The following is a 13988-nucleotide window of genomic DNA, read 5'->3' as shown; positions in this document are numbered from 1 at the left end:
AAATTTTCCTTAACAGCCTGTTAATAAAGGCTTTATTTGTTGCATTCTATCAAAAAAATACACTTAAATTTTAACGTATTATGAGGAACAGTAAGAATATATGGTATTTACTACATAATTTACTTGCCTTTTTCATGCTTACATAGATACTAGGCCCAACAAAACTGGATTATCTCATGGTATAATGTTAAGATACTCTTAAGAGTACTAATGAACATGTTAACTAGATAGATATTAAAGCAATTCCTTTTTTGCCTCCCCTGGGATTGAAATGGAGTTCTAGGATTTTATCTAGCACAGCATGAATTGTAGTGGCTGTCTGGGCACTAAGCTTGTTAGGCCTTTTACTGAATTCATTGTCTACAAAGTTTTTAATTAAGTAAGTGTCCTTAGATTTGGGGGTATTTGTGAATCTCCTAAAATTGTGTGTACACCTCTGCTTACATGTACAGTTTTCTTCCTTAGCAAGCAAGGTATACTTACAGGCGGGCTGTAGACACCTGAATTACACGTTTCGGTACAGTGTGGTGGTGGCATGTGTACCACAGAGGCGGTGGCACAGAGGGAGGTGAGGCATGGCAGAGAAGGGAGTGATGAACAGGGATCATTTCCTGGAGGAGGAAATGATGCCTAAACTCTACAGAACAGGAGTAACTCCAAGGGAGAACAGTTCCAGGTCCACAAGGTAAAATGAACAAAAGCAAGGAGGCAGGAATCTGCCCTTTATATGGGAGAATTGGGACTAGCTGAGCAGTACTAGTACATAAAAGTTGAGGTATGCCGATGAGAATAGAAGGGTAAGCAGACAAGTGACAGGAGGCTCAGGAGCTTCGACTTAACCACACAGGCCTCTAAATTTTATATCCCTGATCGTAAAGGAAAAAGGTACACCTATGCAACCAATATTCACAGATAAATATAGTTATAAAACATAGAACTCTCCACTCAAAAGTTTTGTGGAAATATATAAAAAGTGCTAAGACCACCCTCCCAGGCTTCCACACACCTCAATGGATTATCTTTTTTTTTCTTTTAGATTTGCATTTGTTAGAAACACTTTTATTACAAGTGTTTTTCTTCATTACATGCATTACAGAATGGGTATCATTTGCATGCACTGAAATAACACTGCTGAACACAGCTTCAGCTAGCTTTGTAGGAAGTATCTTTATTATGTCCTCTTAACATGCATTACAAAATGGGTGGGTATCACTTCCAGTCCCTAAAATGACACTGTGCTGAACACAGCTTGCAAGTAGCTGTGTTAGAAACATCTTTATTATAAGGGTTTCTTTTTAATTGAACAAATTTGACATGTAACATTGTATAAATTTCAAGGTGTACAATGTGTTACCTTGATACATTTAAATATTGTAATATGATTGCCACTGTAGTGATATTTATCACATATAATTATAGTATAATATTGTCTATATTCATTATATTATACATTATCTCTATGGCTTATTTACTGCTTGTTGCAAGTTTGTACCCTTAACATCGATCTTATCCCTCTAAGCTCCATCTCCTGGTCACCACCATTTTACTGGTTTTTGAGTCTGACTATTTTAGATTCCACATATGAGATCATACAGTCTTTTTCTCTGACTTACTTATATCAGTATAATGTGCTCAAGGTCCCTTCATGTTGTTGCAAATGGCAGGATATCTTCCTTTCTTGTGGCTGAATAATATTCTATTGTGTATATATACCACATCATTTGTATCCATTCATCTATTGATGGGCATTTAGGTTGTTTCCATATCTTGGCTATTGTGAATAATGCTGCAGTAAACCTGGGAATGCATATATTCTCTTTGAAATTCTATTTTCATTTCCTTTGGGTATTTACCTGGAAGTATGTTAGCTCAATTTTGAAATTTTTGATGAGCCTCCATATTGTTTTCCATGGTAGTTGGACCAGTTTACATTCCCACAACAGTGTACAGTTGACCCTTGAACAAAAGCATTTCTGCATTCAGAGACTCAACCAACCTCAGATTTCACTGAAAAAAAATCTAAGTGGACCTGCACAGTTCTAACTTGTGTTAAGTGTCAAATGTATAAGGGTTCCCTTTTCACCACATCCTCACTAGCACCCGTTATGTCACTTCTTGGTGACAGCCATTCTAACAGGTATGAGGTGTCTTATTATGGTTTTTATTTGCATTTCCCTGAAGATTAGGCATGTTGAGCATTTTTTCATGTACCTGTTTGCCATTCTGATGTCCTCTTTGGAAAAATGTCCATTTAGTTATGCCCATTTTTTAGCTGGATTGGGTTTTGTTGTTGTTATTAAGTTGTATGTATTGTTTACATATATTTTGGACATTAAGCCCTTATTTAATATATGGTGTGCAAAAATTTTTCTCCCATTCAGGTTATCCTTTCATTTTTTGTCTCTTTTGCTGTGCAGAATTCTGAGTTTGATGTAGTCCCATTTGTTTTTTGCTTTTGTTTGTGCTTTTGGCGTTATGTCCAAAAAATCATTGCTAAGACCAATATTAAGGAGCTTCTCCCCTCCTAGAAGTTTTATGGTGTCAGGTCTTATGTTTAAGTCTTTGATCCATTTCAAGTTATTTTTTTTTAAATTATGATTTCTGTTAATATATTCAAAGCAGGACTTCTTTGATTACATTATCAAAAATTGCCCCCTCATCTCCTCATTTACTATCCAATTAGCCTGTTTTATTCACAGCACTTATCACTATTCAAGTTAATTTTTGTGAATGGTGTTAGATAGGCATCCAATTTCATTGTTGTGCATGTGTTCTTCTCTGGTTTCCCAGCACCACTTTTTGAAGAGACTATCCTTTCCCCATTGGGTGTTCTTGGCTCCCTTGTCAAATATTAGGTGACCACTGGGATTTAATTCTGAGCTTTCTATTCTATTCCATTGGTCAATGTGTCTATTTTTGTGCCAGTACCATAATGTTTTTATTACCGTGGCTTTGTAATATAGTTTGAAATCTGAACGCATGATATCCACAGCCTAGTTCTTTTTTCTCAGGATTATTTTGGCTGTTCGGGGCTTTTTTGTGGTTCCACAAAAACTTTTGGATTCTTTCTTCTGTGTCTGTAAAAGAATGCCTTTGGCACTTTGATGGGAACTGCACTGAATCTGTAGATAGCTTTGGGTAGTAAGGACATCTAGTAAAGTCCTCCATTGGATTCTTCCAATCCATGAACATGGGATGTCTTTCCATTCGCGTCTTCTTTGATTTCTTTCAGCAGCCTTGTAGTTTTCATTGTACAGATCTTTCACTTCCTTGGTTAAACTTTTCCTCAGTAGTATATTGTTTTTGTGCTATTTTGAGTGGGATAGTTTTATCAATATTTTGTTTTCAGATGCTTCATCATTAGTGTAAAGGAATGCAACTGACTTATGTATGACGATTTTGTATCCTGGAACTTTACTGAAATTGTTGATTAGTCCCAACAGTGTTTTGGTTGACTCTGGGATTATCTATATATAAAACCAAATCATCACAAATAGAGACATTTTACTTCTTCCTTTCTGATTTGGATGCCTTCTTAAATTCTCTTGCCTAGTTGCTGTAGCTAGGAATTCCAATACTATAATGAATATGAGTGGTGAGAGTGGGCATCATTGTCTTGTTCCTGATCATAGAGGAAAAACTTTCAACTGTTCTCCATTAATAGCTGTGGGTTTATGGTACACAGCCTTTGTTATATTGAGGTATATTCTTTTTTTACCCAATCTGTTAAAGGTTTTTATTATGAAAGGATGTTGTATTTTGTCAGATCCTTTTTCTGCATTTATTGAAATGATTATATAATTTTTCTTTCATTTTATTGAAGCGATATATTATTACATTTATTGATTTGCATATGTTAAATCATCCTTGCATACAAGGGATCAATCCCACTTTGGTCATGGTATATAATCCTATTTGTGTGTCCTTGAATTTGGTTTGCTAATATTTGGTTGAGAGTTTTTGCGTCTATATTCAGCAGGGATATTGGTCTGTAGTTTTCTTGTATCCTCATTTGGTTCTGGTATTAATGTAATGCTGGCCTTGTAGATGACTTTGGAAGAGTTCCTTCCTCCTTAATACTTTGGAAGTTCATTCTTCTTTATATGTTTGGTATATGTGTTCATTCTTCTTTATATGTTTGGTAGAATTCACCACTGAAGCCATCTGGTACTGTAGTTTTCTGTGTTGGGATTTTTAAAATTACTGTTTCAGTTCCTTTACTTATTACTGGTCTGTCATGGAGATCTCTCCTCAGAAATCTGGGGTGTCACTGAAAAGCAATGGGACCCTCCAACTGCAGCCCACAAGCTGAGTAGACTTATACTTACCTTTTGCACTTTCCACCTCCTCTGCTGGACAGGTTGCTACTGCCGCCACAGCCAGTGTCACCACATCTCCCTTGGCTCCCTAGCCTCCTTTGAGGTTTCATTCACCCAATTTCAGATACACAGATGAATCTCTCTCAGGTGTCCTGGTATGCTGTGCAGCGGCATTTGTGTCCAGTTATGGATGTCTGATTCGTTAGAAGTCAAAGGGAGAGAAAAGGAAGCACTGGTGCCACCGTGATGCTGATGTCTTCACTAAAGGATCATCTTAAAGGCACTCCACTTTGGAGACTCCTGCAAAAGGTAAAAGGAAACCCCTGGAAAGTTTTAAAAGGAGAAGTGACAGATTTGCACTTAAGATTGCTCTGAATGGAATTTAGATTCTGAATGGAATTAGATTGCTTTGAATGGAATTTCAAGTGAATATGAGGGTATTAAGACTAGAAGTTTTAAATTCTTGAACCTCTTCAGTCATCTACATTCTTTTATGTGGCATCAGACCAAGATGATAAAGGCTTAAGGGAGGGAAATGGTACAATGCACAGAGAGAATGGATTTATAAAATATTTGGAATAGAAAACTTAGCTTTAATACTGACTGGTCACTTAAATACTGTTATAAATTTTCTTATAACAAATTTCAATGATCAAATCATTTTGGTACCAATTTTGCTGATACTGGATGTACTAATAACGGAAATTATACTTACTCATTGCAAAACCAAGAGCAGGGCAAAAGGTTCAGACTAGTGAGTTAACAAGTGAAAAAACACTGATTTTGAGTATTTGATTTATCTGATCAAACTGAACATTTCCTTTAGAGCAGCTGCTATGAAACACCCATTTCCTCAAAAAATTCCAAATAACATTTCTGCAAAAGAAACTTAAGGCAAACAACTTAGAACAAGGACAAAGGTTAAAAGTCAGTTGAAATTTTCTTTTAATTAAAGACCCAAGGGACAAGAAGCTCCTTTGTGTTACAGTACATAACATATGGCTCTTATACAGAGTAAAATAGACACCAGGGAGTCAAGTGTTTATACCAGCGCTGAATTCTTACTGTAGCAGCCAAAAAGTGAAGCAGGATTTCCTTTACTGGCATTGAGACTGTAATACATTTTTACATGCAATAAATTCTTTGGTAGACTTAATCATTCAGTGGAATTACAGAATTTGCAAAGGAAAGTAATAGTCAAATATTTCATGTAAAATTTGAGCACAGTACTTCTCACCATATGCTATTTATACAGACTTCAGAAAAAATGTCAATCCTACTAAACTTTTACATACTGCCTCAAAATTTGCCAGTTAACTTCTCTGTGTTCAAAAAAAAATGTAACTAAAACAAAGGGCAGATAATGAGTTTTTAAAATATGTTTCATGATATTTCTAGTAATTGTGCAAATGGAAACTAATCTGAAGGATGTGGAATTCTTTGAAATCCTGGATGGCTACCACTTTCTCCTCTCCATCCTCCTCCCAAGCACATCTGTAAGGCATCATTTTGGAACAGCTATCTAATACATCTTAAATTAAGTACATAAATAATGACAGCAATAATTTTCAACTATTACTACACCATAATATCCTCAAGACTTTGCCTTATTATATGAAGAACACGAGTTTTGAATGGTGAAAGTAAATGACTTACTACAAAAAGGAAAAACCCATGATGGGCAAAGGAGCATCCAATGATCTTGATTATGACACTGAAGCCCAGTATGTATAATGCCATGAAATGTCAGTATTGGTTTGGTTTGAAAACTGATGCTCCTCCTGTGCAATGAGTGCTCTTCCATCAAGAAGTATATTTCTGAAGTAGTTTGTGTTTTGATCTTACCACACACCAAAATTTCTGAGACAGCATTTTCCTTTTAAAATCAGAAACTTGTCCCCACTGTGGATCCAGGACTGAAGCATTGTAATGTTCTTTGGGTGACTTATAAGATTAGTGTCATAATCATGTAGTTACACGTGGGGTTATTTCACTTAAACCACCTGCACTGCTACAGTTCTAAACTCATCCTAGAGAGATGTAAAATAAATAAAGTGACTTAAGTTCTCTCACAGATGGGTTCTATATTCAGAAACTTCCTCCTCGTGAAGCTGCCACTGTAATCAGAGCTCATGGCGATGACCGACGGCCCCATCCAGTAGCCCTCTCACACAACAGTCTGTACAGGAGTGACACACTGTGCAGGAGAACCGGCTCTCTCCGAGGATGAGGTTGATCGGTTGGAAATTTCTCTCTGTAGTTCCTCTACTTTCTTCTGAAGCTCTGCTCGTTTAGCAAGAAGTTCTTTATATCTGTTGTGAATGGGCTCCTACAAGAGCAGCACACCCTAAAATTATTTAACTAGGCAATCCTAAACAAACCCAAAGTCAAGTCATTCCAGTATAGAGCTCCTTCCCTCAATGCTGCAATGTGTGTGTTTTCAGCTATGGGGACCACACCCACCTTTCCAGAACATCAGTGAAAACTAACTTCAGGGACTCCTCTGACACCACTGCTCTTTTCACTGGCTTCCCTAGTGCCCCCCAAGTGTTTCCACAGAATACCCTGAAACTGGTACTTAGCCAAATACAACAAATAATTAAGTAACAATGTAATCTAAAAGCCAGTACTCAAAGATTTCCTGTCATTTAGTTGCAGACTTTTTAGTCTTTTAAACAGTTCTAAGCAGTAAATATTCCATAACATTTTAAAAAAAATCAACCAGAATTTTGTTAGGCTTTTAACTTTCCTAAAGCTATTTTCTCCAGCCTATTAAAACAAGACCTCTAGTCCAGCGCCCTCATTTTATAGAAGAGGGGAAAAAAGACAAAACAGAAGTGACTTGTCCAAGGCCAAACAAGCGAGTCATGATAAGAACCAAGTGTACTGATTATCCCTATGTAGTGCTTTTTCTACTATGCAATTAAAACTGTTAACAGGAAAAAGTGAAAGCTTTAAATATGCACAGATAATTTTTCTAGCTGCTTTAAAGGGGACAAATGTAATTCATACAACTGCATGGATAAAAACTCTCATTGTATATTGCAGGGCATACCTGTGGCTTCATCCGTGGATTCCACCTTACGTAGTATCCCACCCAGAGCTCTAGGTGGCGCATGCTGGCTACTGGATAAAGGACATGATTGGAATAGCTCCCATAGAGAGGATTAGTGAAGTCCTCCAGCTGACTATTTATGTAAGACCACAATGACACAGTCCTTTTGGGAAGATTCTATAAGAAGGAAAAAGATTCTCCATTACATAAGCTAATTATACTTTAGATGGAATTTGTAAAGAGGTATATTGTGTTCATTTAAATTGTTTCAGAGGGAGAGAGAACTCAAGACACTGTGGTGACAGCCCCACTTAGATTAAAATTAGAGGGTATTGGAAAACTGTGCAGTTCTGCAAAAAGTTAAACAGAGTTACCATACCAGCAATTCCACTCTTAGTTATATACCCAAGAGAAGTGAAAACACATGCACACACAACCCAGTACACAAATGTTCAAAGTAGCATCAGTCATAGTAGCCAAAAAGTAGAAACAACCCAAAAGACCATCAACTGATAAATGGATAAAATGCAGTATATCAATACAATGGATGATTCAGTCATAAAAAGGAATGAAGTACTGATACACGCTACAAATTGAACCCTGAAAACATTATGCTAAGTGAAAGAAGCCAAACACAAAGGCCACACTCTGACTGATTTCACTTATATGAAATGTCCAGAAGAGGCAAATTAAGAGACAGATTAGTGTTTGCCAGGGTCTGAGAGGAGAGAAGAATGGGAAGCAACTACTAATAGGTATGGGGTTTCTTTTCAGTGTTCTGAAATTAATGGTGGTGATGGCTATACAACTCGAGAGATGCTAAAACCCACTAAATTATACACTTTAAAAGAGTGAATTTTACGGAATGCAAATTATAGCTCAGTTTTAAAAACATTTCTTTTTTTAAAGATATAGTGAATCCTATCTGAGGCTCTCAAAATATGAAAGTATCTTTGGAAGTTATCTATTAATTACCTAACATGCAAGAAATTCTTTTTTTGTACCAATAATTGTTTCTTTTATTGCTGAGTAGTACTACATCATATAGAAATACCACAGGTGAAGGGCATTTAGGTTGTTTTCAGTTTTCAGCCATTGTAAGTAAAGCTGGTATGAACATTTGTGGGAAGAAAATCAGAATTTTGTGGGAACAAAAGTTTCTATTTCTCTAGGATAAATACCCAGTAGTATGATTACCAGGTCATATGGTAAGTAAATGCATAGCGTTATATACAAATGTCAACTGTTTATGAGACATTCAATAAATTCTTGACTGCCTACTATGCACGGAAATATTTACTGCATGCTACATACTGAAGATGTAATGGTGAATTAAAAAATTTAATACCGGTCGTCAAGGAATTTCTAGTCTAGGAAGCACTTACTACATGGCAGTTATTATAGTGTTTTGTATGGCTTATTTTATGCAATCCTCACAACAGTAAGCAGTATTAGGTACTTAAGTAAATAAGTACTATCATCCCTACTTTACAGAAGCCTAAATTAACTTGCCCAACTTCACACAGTAAGTCAAAGATCCAAGATTTGAACCCAGGCAGCCTGGCTCCAGAGCAAGCATTCTTTGCCACTAGGCTTTATAGAAAAACATGAAGAAACTATTCTATAGCCACATTTTTTAGAATGGAAACTGAAGCAGAGGGAGACACTAATCAAGATAATTTAGAATTTCATACATAGGATAGATGTATTTTGAGGAAGACAACCTGAAATGTAATCCTTACAAGCTTTCTTCTAAATAATATCAACCACTTAAAAGTGGTAACTCTGGGCTAGTGGGGTAACAAATTTTAACTTCCTGCTTAATATCTTTTCAGTGTTCGAATGTTTTATGGTATTATTTTACAATTTTAAAAAAACCTAAAATGGCTCATACATATGCAGAATATATTTGGGGAAGTGAGCTGTCCATTCATTCAAATACATTTTTTTTGGCTAATTATATTTTTCTGCACCTGTTTTGATGGATTTCCATCCTGCAGGGAGTGACAGGTACATGGGCACTCCTAAGGCTCCACATACCTCAGTTCTCTTTAGGAGACACTGCTTCCTACCCATAAACTCAACTAACAGCTGGCTAGCATATTCAGCCTTGTGACAGAGGTGCTTTAAAATAGATCAGGTTCAGATGTATGGAAAGAAGCATATTACAGCATATAAAATAAAATATAGCTAAAGGAATCATCCAAAAACACAAATGTTAAGTTGAAATCCATCAGAGGATGCACTCTAGTAGAGAAAGCACATATTAGGGATACAGGGGGGAGGGTCAGGGCTCATGTTTTACCTCTTTTCCTCTCTGCTGTTCACTGTTACAGAGGAATGTTCCAAACAAACAGCTATATAGGTGGTCCAAAATGGTAATGAGAAAATATTCGTTGAATTCAAATGCTGTAGGAAACTGCAAAATCAAACACCACAAACACACAAAATTAAGACATTTTCTCAAGCATATTCATCCCTGTATACTGGCAGATCCTTTGTAATACTTCTTAAAATTAGGCTGAACAATATTCAAGACTATATATTTCTAAGCCATTATGGCATTATCTGCTTGGTCTTCTGTTCAAAATTATTTTCTGAGATAATTTTTCCTAATATCTCCTTTTCTTGTACAGTAAGAGTTTGAATGGTCTGATCTTGATGTTTCTGCATCCGTTTATATCAGTTAACCCTCAACTTGAGCCTAATAAATTCTGACTTGTCTTTCTCTGCCAAAAATGACCATAAGCAACATAGTAAGATGTTTCTTTAAATTTTCAACATAGTTTTATTTCTAGGAATTACACAAAAAAATATCGACGTCTCCAGAAAATGTCAGCAATGCACAAAAATAAATTCCAAGGCAGACATGCAGATCATTTAAAAGCCAACCTACTTATCTTTTCAAGGAACATGCACTCAAACCAGGATATCTTGTAATCCAGTACTCTGGCAGCCTCTTTCTAAAAAAGGAAAATTCACTGTCTCTTTAACCTAGGACAAGTGCTTGACTGGATGTCTTGCTATTACACAAACAACACAATTTTGGGGGAATGTATCAAGGACCAATTACAGATACCAGGAAGGAGGGTAAGGGATTTAGTATAATCCGTCCTATCCATCTCATGTTTCAAGAATTATCTGAAAGCTTCTATGTAGCACTGTACCATTTATAGGACTGTGAAAAGGAATTCCATGAATATTTGGATTGTGGATTTGGGAAATAAATATTGGTGCCAAATTTTTCTTAGAATGATCCCTACCCCATAGTGGAGGAAAACAGTATGAACTGCATGCAAAAGGGACAGGGATGAAAACAACTTTGCCTTGAAGTTTCCTAAATTTATAAGCACGGTAACGTGGCAAGTTTATCTTCTCAAACAATTTATCTTCTCGAACAATTCTTGAATAATAATTTTTGTGGCTGTGAAGCAAATGAAGCAGGTAATAAAGCACATGCCAACATAAAGCCAATCAATTGTAAGAAACTTTGTCAAATCTCATTCATTCATTTACAGAACAAATCCCATCTCCTGTACTGTTGGGTTTTTTTTTTTAATTTTTTATTTATTTTTGGCTGCATTGGGTCTTCGTTGCTGCGTGCAGGCTTTCTCTAGTTGCAGCGAGCTGGGGCTACTCTTCATTGCAGTGCATGGGCTTCTCATTGCAGTGGCTTCTCTTATCGCGGAGCATGGGCTCTAGGCGCACAGGCTTCAGTAGTGGCACGCGGGCTCAGTAGTTGTAGCTCACAGGCTGTAGAGCACAGGCTCAGTAGTTGTGGCACACAGGCTTAGCCCACGGCATGTGGCATCTTCCCGGACCAGGGATTGAACCCGTGTCCCCTGCACTGGCAGGCGGACTCAACCACTGCACCCCCAGGGAAGTCGCCCCATCTCCTGTACTGATACACACTCTTAACAGCCTTATTTGTTAGTCAACCATGAATGCACCCTGACCCATTACATAGCAAGCCAAAGGAGCTAAGCCTATGATTAGTCTTTCATCTTTGTGACAAAACTATTATCTCAGTTATGAGAAGATGGCTTAATCAGTGAGCATTTCCTGACAACAAAACTAAAATAGCATTATTTTAGAGCATTATTTAAATAGAGTAGTAACTGCTGCTCTTGTTTTTAAAATTCTGAGCAGAGGAGGAATACTTTGTCTCCTTACATGTTTAAACTCTAAAGGGCCCTTTATCAACTGCTTCCTGATCCCAGGACTGAGAGGATGAGGATGAGGGCAGAAGGAGATGTAGAATCTGGCTAATTACATTATTGGTCCCATTTTAACAAATTTGCTATTTAAATCTCTGCACATTCAATTATTCATAAAACTGACGATTGCCAATAAACATTATTACTATCTAACACATTCAATGCTCAGGAAGAAAATATCACACAGAAAAATATAAGCAGACATTTACAATAAAGACTCACAACTATAGTGGTAATTTAAGTTCTATCAACGAAACAAGATTAAACTGGTATTACATTATTTATTAACTTAAGCTCAAAATTAGAGTTAAACTGCTTTTAGATATACAGCATATAAAAAGTTAACACAACTACTAAGAAAGAAATGCATTTGTCATGTACTCTTCTATGTGAACAATTGGTAAATGTGACTGATTTTGTTTTTCTAACAAATATACCAGAACTAATAGTTCACACACATTGCTCCCTTCAAGGTATGTTCCCCAGAAAGCAGTACACTTAACCATCAATGATGACTTTTGTAATCCTTTGATATGGCATATTTGATTTTTACCAACACTGTCAAATATTACTTAAAGATTGATAATGGTCAAAAGTAGGTCCTATTGTTTATGGTCAAACACCCCCCCCCCCAAAAAAAGGATTGATAAGGATTTGTAATAGCTAATATATCGAAAACTATCTCAAAGGCAGTTCCAAAGGAAAAATTCAAACCTACTCCAAGAAGCAGTAAACATTATTAAACTAATAAGCATGTTGTGTCTCCCTTCCCCCTAGTATGCCAAGGGCCTAATTTGTAGAACAAAACTGAATTGTATACCCATTTGCATCACATGTGTTAAAATACCAGCCTTACCAAATGGTAGTTGTATCTATTAGGACACTTCATTTAAGCCAGCAGGTTTCAAAACCATCCACCCAAACTGAAATGCTTATGGGAGAAAAATAAACTATTTGATATGTAATTAATGTATTTCACTTGAGGATCACCATTTTTCTCTTAATGAAATAAAGAGTATTTTATTGAAACCAGAACACAGTCCTAAAGCGAAGCAGAGCCAGCAACTGCCCTACTTTATATTCCTGTGGCAGTCTAATGAAAAACTAACCAGGCTCCCAGTTGTTTGAGGTCTAATAAAACTCTTGGATAAATAATTAACTGAAAAAGAAATAATTAACTGATACACCAATGAACTGTATCTAACTTTTGGGTTCTGAGATTATTTTTCCTGAGTTAAACATTTTTAAGACACCAATTCCTTGCCTCATTAGTGAAGTGATCCCATAATAAATCAGGTGTTTTTCAATCTCCTCTGGTATCTTTCCAAAAGACTAAATCTATTTACAGTAATATTTCAAATCATTTGCTAGAATGTTGATTAAGTCTAAAAGAACATAATCTCTCTCTCCATACCTAAAAACAAAAAGAACTGAATCTATTACATACATACCTTGCCATAATTCCCATCTAAATACATTTTTCCATCGAAAGTGCTTAAAACATGATTTCATTTCGCTTCAGTTACCTAGCCTATTTCATTTCTTTACCTCCTTTAGCAATGTACAGATGAGTTTCTGGGTGAATATAAAGCCATTATTTAACACTAACTGTCCAAAACAAAAGAGGAATTGTCCAAAACTCTCAGGGGTTATTATCAATGCCATGCATTGAAATGCTAATGGAATGAAATTGTCAAGTGTTTAATACTACCTCCAAATAATATCATTTAACTTAATTCATAATGTAATAATAGGTAATAGTTCTAGTACCTAGAAAACTTACAAGAATTTCCATTTTACATGAAATGTAAGATAATCAGTGATCAAATCCAACTCTGACTGGACAGCTTAAAAGAGAGATGTAAGAATGGATATCCCAGATAAATTACCTGTCTTGTCATTTGCCAGACACAGTCAATAAACTGAAGAAAAACAGGTGATCTGTCTGCATCTGCATGGTTCTTATCTCCATGGCCAAGTCTCTGAAGCAAAGAATGAAATATTATATGAGCTTTGTGGGATTTTTCAGCTTTTAATGAAAGTAATTTTATTTTCCAAGAAAAGTAATATTTGCTCAATATTTTTAAAAATTCAGAATATCTTTTTAAAAGAGCACTGCAAGGAAAACAGAAATTACCATAATCCCACCAAGCAGAAATCTCTATTAACATTTCAATGTGCAAACTGCCAGGTTATTTCCTAACATGAGACACTTGTAACAGGAATTACAACTCAGTTTAATAAATAAAACTCAGATCCTAAAAGGCTGATAACGGGACACAGGAGCAGCCAGACCTCAGAGCCCAGATTTTTCTTCTGGAGATTTTGCCCTGAATATTAACAGTTCCTTGTACACTAGCTTCAGGAAGCACCCTTCTCCTTTAACACCTTGGCCAG

General features: G+C 36.2%; 1 protein-coding gene across 4 annotated transcripts in view; it reads right to left on the bottom strand.

Moving 5' to 3' along the window:
- Nucleotides 1-5236: 5236 nt before the first annotated feature.
- MTMR2 (myotubularin related protein 2) overlaps nucleotides 5237-13988 on the bottom strand; it is a 108531-nt gene continuing 99779 nt past the window's right edge. For 3 of the 4 annotated variants that reach the window (XM_029207587.1, XM_029207590.1, XM_029207589.1), the window contains 4 exons: nucleotides 13481-13573; nucleotides 9680-9793; nucleotides 7375-7551; nucleotides 5247-6648 (listed from right to left, as the gene is read on the bottom strand). In XM_029207587.1, coding sequence (XP_029063420.1) covers nucleotides 6487-6648; nucleotides 7375-7551; nucleotides 9680-9793; nucleotides 13481-13573 — 546 coding nt within the window. In that variant the 3' untranslated portion in view covers nucleotides 5247-6486. Of the gene's footprint in view, nucleotides 6649-7374; nucleotides 7552-9679; nucleotides 9794-13480; nucleotides 13574-13988 lie in introns of all 4 variants that reach the window. The other variant, XM_029207588.1, reaches the window with a different exon arrangement.

This window comes from Monodon monoceros, unplaced genomic scaffold (assembly GCF_005190385.1).
Source record: "Monodon monoceros isolate NGI ecotype Baffin Bay Population unplaced genomic scaffold, NGI_Narwhal_1 Super_Scaffold_7, whole genome shotgun sequence".
NCBI classification, from domain to species: Eukaryota; Metazoa; Chordata; class Mammalia; order Artiodactyla; family Monodontidae; genus Monodon; species Monodon monoceros.
This window is presented reverse-complemented; position numbering and strand designations above follow the sequence as displayed.